General features: G+C 42.9%; 1 protein-coding gene across 1 annotated transcript; it reads right to left on the bottom strand.

Moving 5' to 3' along the window:
• Positions 1-604: 604 nt before the first annotated feature.
• On the bottom strand, positions 605-6,221 carry exoc8 (exocyst complex component 8). Its single transcript, XM_061051636.1, has 4 exons — positions 4,956-6,221; positions 4,603-4,856; positions 3,002-3,250; positions 605-1,771 (listed from the first exon to the last, which is right to left on the bottom strand). Exons 1-4 carry the CDS (start codon positions 6,103-6,105, stop codon positions 1,364-1,366), a joined length of 2,061 nt encoding a protein of 686 aa, XP_060907619.1. The 5' UTR covers positions 6,106-6,221; the 3' UTR covers positions 605-1,363.
• Positions 6,222-7,138: the final 917 nt, after the last annotated feature.

Below are 7,138 nucleotides of genomic sequence, written 5' to 3'. Positions count from 1 at the left end.
TCTAGTCTTCTGACTACTCAAAGGCACTTTTACACAGGTCACACCTACACATTCACACACTGATGGTAGAGGCTGCTGTGTAAAGTAACCATCAGAAGTCACTAATCCCAATCATGCACATTTATACTAAGTAGACGAAGAAGCAGGAGAAACTTGGGGTTAAGTGTCTTGCCCAAGGAGACATTGGACATGTGGCTGCAGGAGCTGGGGATTGAATCCCCGACCTTCCAGTTGAGAGACGACCAACTCTACCGACTGAGCCACAGCCGTTCAAAAAGACTGAAAACAGGACTAGCGGAGATCTCCAGGTAAATATAACACTAAATAAAATAACCAAACCCAGTGAGATAAAACATGCTGAGTGTCAGTGTGCTGTGTTTGTGGAAGAAAAATAAGAAAAAAATCTAAGAGGAAGCTCTCCTCAGTGTGTGTGAGCCGCACCTCTGTCCTCTACCTGCTCCTCTAAATCCCCCTCCTCCTCCGTTGCACTCAGGTAGAGGGAGGGCGGAGAACCAGGGAGAGAGACAACAGGGTCACAAGTAACCCCACAGAGAAATAAAGAAATAGAATAACAAATGAAATCACAAAAAAATACAAAAGTTGCTCTTGTGCATAACAATCTTTATTACATTTCTCGTGTTCTTCTTAAACACAACATGAACATCAACAAGTGCTTTAGCTTTTCAGTCGTCCCTTTCGATCAGTCCGAGTGTCTTAAAAAACGAGTTAGTGTCTGATTATAGTTCAGTGGCATCGAGTAAGAGTTTGAATCAAACACGCTAATAATGTACTGCTTCCAACTCAGCAAGAATAATGATTAGTTCTATTGTAAGTGAATACATATCTCATTCAGATCAGATTTGTTTGCCAATATCTGATAATCCATTTTTTAAAGAAATCTAAAAGAAAACAGGATCACCTGCAAAGAAAACTGTCAGAAAAGTATCCGTTTGTCTGAAATGTGTTACGAAGATTCAATTATTTGTTGCACAATTTGAGCAAACAGTGCACTTCTTACCTCTCATTATGTCCTGACATGAAAACAGGAACATGTTCACGGCTCAAAGTCAAATATTGGAAACAGCAATGGGGATATTTGAACGCCTGTTTTCCTCGGTATCAGCCAACAGCAGTAAGCATTTAAGTGGTGTTAAGTCGATTTCAGGTGTAGAGCAGCTTTCTAAATCATACCTACCTTCAGCTTTGTTTGTTGCATCCTGTCATGTCATGTCTTGTCCTTCAACCTTCAGCCACTGTTGAGCAGTTATCTCTAAAGTTAGGGTTGAAATGTCCAAAGTGTAAAAGCACATATGTGGTTTTTTTTGTCCACCATCCTGTAAAGCAGTCTCAGAATAACTCCTAATCAGACCAGAGACGTGGTGCTCTCTGGGTTGATCCTGACCGGCCTCGTGCTCTTCCTCAGGTCCTGCAGCTGTTTGGCCGGCTTGCCCACGCCCTCCTCGAACCTCCGCTCCACCACGGGCAGCACGGTGTCGTGGAGGAAGGTGGCGTTCTGCACGATGAACGCCTTCTTCTCGGCCTCCTGCTCGCAGCGCAGGCTGTAGTCCACGTGCTGCACGGCCACCAGGATGATCTCCCTCAGGCTCTCCAGGAACACCATGTGCAGCTCGGGGAAGTAGAGCTTCAGGCCTTCCTCCAGGAAGCTCATCATCTGCTTGGTGAAGGCCACGATGGTGTAGCTCAGGTTCACCCAGCAGTCCTCGCCCATGTACTGCTCGAAGCTGCCCATGCCGCAGGTGCGCATCTCATCCTGCAGAGAGAACAATAGAATACGTTCATATTCATATACACAAGATAACAGTGATCAAATCAGACCTGAGGCTCCTTTCTTGCATTTTTTGCACTTGAATTGCACATTTGCACACCTCCACTTTGCACTTTAATAACTTGAATTTCCATTCTGGTATGGGCTCTTGACTGATTTTATTGTGCTGTTTTTATATTTTGCTTTGTTGTCTGATTTTCCAATTCGTTTTGGTCCATGTTTTATGCTGATGTTGTCTTTTGTGTTTCTTGTCTTCTGTGAGCTCCTGTTGCAACGCAAATTTCCTCTTGTGGGACAATAAAGAATCTGAATCTGAATCCGAATCTGAATGTCATTCCCCACTCTCTTATTCTATTTCCTACAGTATCCCCTGTCCTTTCAAAATAAAGGCTGCATGAAACCTGTAGTTTTTTATATATATATATATATCTTTGTGACCTTTTGATACTACATGATAAATAAAATAATAAATAATTACAAAATGAAAGAGAAGTCATCCATTTCAAGCAGGAAAGCATCGAAGTATCCCCAGTTTAGACAACCTTACTCTAAGATTAAGATTAAGATTAACTTTATTGTCCCAGTGGGAAATTTGTCTTGGACTTCACAGAGTTCTGATGCAGTAGCAAAATAACAAAATACATTCATTCGTCGGTAAAACATGTCAGTTAAATAATCATTCAATTCCATACAAGTGAATTACTAAAACCATAAATATGTAATAGTTAAGAAAAGTGATGAACAGTGCAGGTACACCTACACTATACTCTGAATACAAATAGAAAACTCTACCTTCTAGCCTTTAAATTATCCAGCTCTAAACTTTATCGTAAAAAATTAGAAAATCAAAGTCTGTAAACGTGGTTTGACTGGCATCACATAAGACCAGGAGACAAAACTAAGAGACAAACGTTTAGAAAACTATCTGTAACCATGGAGATTTACATGATTTTAAAGGTTACATTCTCTTTAAATTTAAGGTTGGAAATGTTTAGATTTCACTGTTCAAAGTTTAATATGTCAAACCTCTGAGACCTGTTTTTTGTTTGTTGCTACATTTCTAATTCATTTAATTACTCTAATGCTTTAATACGTCATTGTTTTTATTTTCACTTAGGTGAAGCTGCTACATGAACTTTGCTTATTTGTTTAATTTACCTTCTTTTTGTACACTGAAAAATAATGACAACAAATTTCCACCAAAGTAAATTCCACCTTAAGTTTAGCCAGAGCCTCGGGGGTCATGAGGTTCATCCTCCTCCACATCTCCTCCGAGTTGCGGTGCTTCGTGGCCTCCATGATGATGTCTTTGTAGCTGAGCAGAGCCGCCTTGATGTCTTTGACCAGCAGCGACTGCAGGGTGAAGGTCAGGTCCAGGCCGATCTCCGTCAGCTGCTGACAGTGCTCCTTCGCTACTTTGACGCACTCTGCTGCAGTGGACAGACTCTCCTTACTGTCAAACACCTGCAGAGACGGGAAACAGGATGTAAGTTACATTTTTCACCCAATGGGAACATCTAGTGCCTGTGTGTGATGTGCCAACAATTATCCTGAATCTAACCGGTTAATGAGCTTGTCAGGTAGTCAGCGAGTTTAAACAAAAATGTCCCAAAACAATGATTGTTTGAGGTTAAATCATCTAACTACTCTTCCCTCTTTTTAAACTAAGTTTCAAAGTCTAGAGCCAATCAGCTGCACCTGGATGTGCCAAAAACTAGACTGTAAACCAGGGGCCACCGAGCCTTTGTGACAGCTGCTCCAGACCTGTGGAACGGCTTACCATTTCAAATAAGATCCGCCTAAGACCCCTCTCTACTCTGTGGCCTCCCTTTCGGGATGAGAACGTTTAATCCCTGTGATGTCTTTAAACTGTCTGTGCCTCGTGTCCGCACTGAGCTCGGGAAAAGAGCGTTTAGTTTTGCTGCTCCCACCGCATGGAACTTTCTCCAAAATGACTCGAAGCCTTTGGCTCGATCTTAAAAGATAAAAAAGCGCGAGACAATTGGACAGTGCCTGTGTTTCTGATTTGGAATCCGTGATCAAGATTCTGCACTTGATCTGTAAATCAATTTGCACATTGTAAATTAACTTATTGTTTGTAAACTATCTCTTTATCATGTGATGCTTTTTTATGATGTGTGCTGCTGCCCTCATGGCCAGGTCACCCTTGTGAAAGAGATCCTGATCTCAATGGGTTCTTTACCTGGTTTAATAAAGGTTAAATAAAAAATAAAAATCCAGACAGATTTGACTTTTATTTTATAAAGTGTGATGAATTCTTTGATTTCATGTTTTCACTTTGAATCGTGTGAAGCACTTTGGTCAACCTCAGTTGTTTTTCAATGTGCTTTATAAATGAAGTCGACCTAACTAGACTTGACTCAGCGTTTGGAAAGCTGATAAGGTCATAAATCATCTCTTTCGATGCACTTTTATATCTTCAAATCTGTTCAAATCAACAGTCAGCGTTTGTGATCGCAGCTCTTCATGTCTGAGGAGTTGTGCTCATGCATGCAGTTTTATTCTTCTTCCAGTGTGCGCCTGTAAAAGCCAGTCAAATGTATGGAAATCAGTCTGTTTCTCTCTTTCTTTAAAGCAACTACAGGGACATCGTGCATGATCACAGAGGTATTAAACGTAGAGCGAGCGAGCTCCTCAGCTGAGCTTTAAGTACAACTCCAGATTCTTAAGAAAAGTTTAATGTATGCATACCGCTACGTCTACTAATCTAATCTTCAAAGCTCCCACATGTAACAGGCGGATCACTGTCAGTCTGACATTCTGCTTTTTTTTTTTTTTTTTCACCCTCTTCCTACCTGTTTGCTGAAGGCGTCCACGAACATCCTCATGGCCGTTCTGGACCAGACGACGAAGGCCGAGTAGCAGCCCGTGTTCCCCGCGAAGTCCATCTCGAACTCCTTGGCGGTCTCCAGCAGGCTGGTGAAGAAGATGTTGCAGAGCTTGTGGATGTAGAGCAGCGTGGCTCCCTCGATGCGGAGCTGCCGTATGGCCGTTTGGACGGCGGCGGCGCGATTCTTCAGGAACAGCTCGCAGGCTTTTGTGGACTGGCCTGCAACACACACACACACACACACACACACAGATTTAATTATATGGCATATAAATGTGAAGTTGAGTGCGATAGATGAAATTAGAAACGAAGTAGGACCTAGTCTGATGAGCTGGGACACGGCCCTCCTGGTGGCTTTAGGTCCACCCCGAAGCGACCGATCCGGAGACAACTCAAACACCAGAACCTCCGTCAGCTGCCGCACGCGCTCGTCCACCTTCACCCTCAGCTCCTTGACCCTCGGGGTGACCGGCTGGTCTTTCAGGTACTCGTTGAGCTTGTCCAGGAGGTCGACGGCGCCCTCAAAGTCCCTCTGGGCGATGCACACGTCCAGGTCCTCCGGCAGCTCCTGGATCCACTCGAGGCTGAGGTCCACGCTTTCCTCCGCGTCCGCCGGCTGCTCGTCCTCCACGTCGAACGGGTTGGTGGACACCTCGGCTCGGACGGGCGAAGCGGGCACCTCCTCCTCCTTCTTGTGCTTGTCTTTTGAGACTTTGTTCTTCTTGGTCTCGTCCAGGATCTCCAGCCACTCCTTCTTGATCTTGCTGTTCTCCGCCTGGAAGATGCGGCTGTCTGGGAACATGAGGATCTTGAACATGTCCTTCATCGGAGGGTTGTCCTTCACGTTGACCACGGCGAAGCTCTCCAGGTCATACAGGGCGTTGTACTTGTACTTCACCGCTCCTCTGCGGTTGGGCAACCAGGTGGAGATCAACAGGCAGTCGTTCATCAGGAAAGCGTGCACCTTCTGGATCTGGGACATGTTGTCGACATCGAACTCCACAAGGTCACCGTTGTAGACTAGGTGCCTCCCTGGGGTGTCCATGATGTTTTTACCCCCCTCCACTTTCTCCAGCAGAGAGGTGAGCGTCCTCTGCTTCACCTCTTCGGTTTCTTTGGGGAAAGCAGCCTGCATCTCCTTGGAGGTCTCGTCCTTGTCTGTGGAGAGTAAGGCCTGCGTGATGCTCTCCATGATGCTCTTCTGCTCCGTCAGGATGTGACTCAGCTGGTACATCTCGCTCTCCAGGTAGGAAATCTCTTTGGCCGTTTCTATAAACTGCCTGTAGTTCTTATAGACGTTTTTCTTCAGGTTTTGAGCCGTTTCGTCGGCCAGGTTTTGGATTTTCTGACGGTGCTCCTGCAGGTCTCTGTCGCCATCGGACTGCTGGGACAGCTGCTTCACGTAATTCTGCGGGTCGAAATTGGGCGATTCGAGCAGCTTCCGCAGCCGGTTCCCCGTTTCCGACATCTTTCGTGTTGTTAAAGTTCACTAATTAACAATAAATTGGCTGCGAATTACGACAAGAAGAGGAGTTCATGGAACCACCTCAGTTCATATCCGCTAACAACCCAAAACAGGAAGTGGTAAACTGGGTTGACTCCCTGGGACGTCACGGGACCATGACAACTAGATGGCCAACAAAAACATATCCAAGAAATCATTTAAAGTCGAATTTAAAGGGAATAAAAAGTATATAGTTACATAATAAAAATAAAAAGTAATGAAAGACATATATTTGTGTAATTTTACATTGTTTTAATCCGTAAATTACACAGAAAACCCCGAGTAGATTATGTGATGGCCATCATACGACTACAAATCCCAGGAATCACTCGCAGTTATTTCAAAGAACCGGAAGTATTGTCAAGTGTTTGAGAGAACCTGAAATTAAAATTGCAGCAACCAAAAAAAATATTATACATTTGAAATTTACGGCGATTCACGGCCAATAATCGACCCCCTGTTATCTGAATGTGTATGTCTTAAAATGTTGTTGCTTATCTAACAGAAATAACACAAACTTTGTACTATTCACCACTGCACTATTATCTTATTTAGCCTTGTAGAATAGAATAGAATAGATGTTTATTGCTATTTGCACAGGTACAGGACAGTACAGGTACATTGGAATTCTTGTGCATTTCTCCCTGAGTCAGCTTCTACAAAAAAAAGTTAAAATTATAAATAAAATAGAATAGCATTATAAGAAAAAAAAGAGTAAAAAGTACAAAAAAAAGTAAAAGTTAAAATAAATAAGTTGTAGTAACAGCTAAGGGATTTAAAATAAACTGTACAGAAGTTATACACTGTATTAAAGCAAAGATATAATACAAGAAAATAACAAAGGGGAACACTGTACAATGAAATGAAAATAATGTTTTCTTGTCATAAATATGTTTTCTTGTACATATTAGTCTTTGCTTATTTGTTTGTTTTTGTGTTTATTGATATTTAATGTTATACCTTCGTACAAAGAGAGCACAGTTTACCAAAGTAAAAT

This window comes from Labrus mixtus, chromosome 12 (assembly GCF_963584025.1).
Source record: "Labrus mixtus chromosome 12, fLabMix1.1, whole genome shotgun sequence".
Taxonomy (NCBI): domain Eukaryota; kingdom Metazoa; phylum Chordata; class Actinopteri; order Labriformes; family Labridae; genus Labrus; species Labrus mixtus.
This window is presented reverse-complemented; position numbering and strand designations above follow the sequence as displayed.

What these genes read in the sequence shown, in the direction of transcription:
- exoc8 (XM_061051636.1), bottom strand. Translation starts at nt 6,105, where the DNA reads ATGTCGGAAACGGGGAACCGGCTGCGGAAGCTGCTCGAATCGCCCAAT. An exon ending in GTCCCAGCTCATCAGACTAG is followed by an intron (nt 4,857 to 4,955) that starts GTCCTACTTCGT and finishes TGTGTGTTGCAG; the next exon opens with GCCAGTCCACAAAAGCCTGC. An exon ending in TGGACGCCTTCAGCAAACAG is followed by an intron (nt 3,251 to 4,602) that starts GTAGGAAGAGGG and finishes CCGTCTCTGCAG; the next exon opens with GTGTTTGACAGTAAGGAGAG.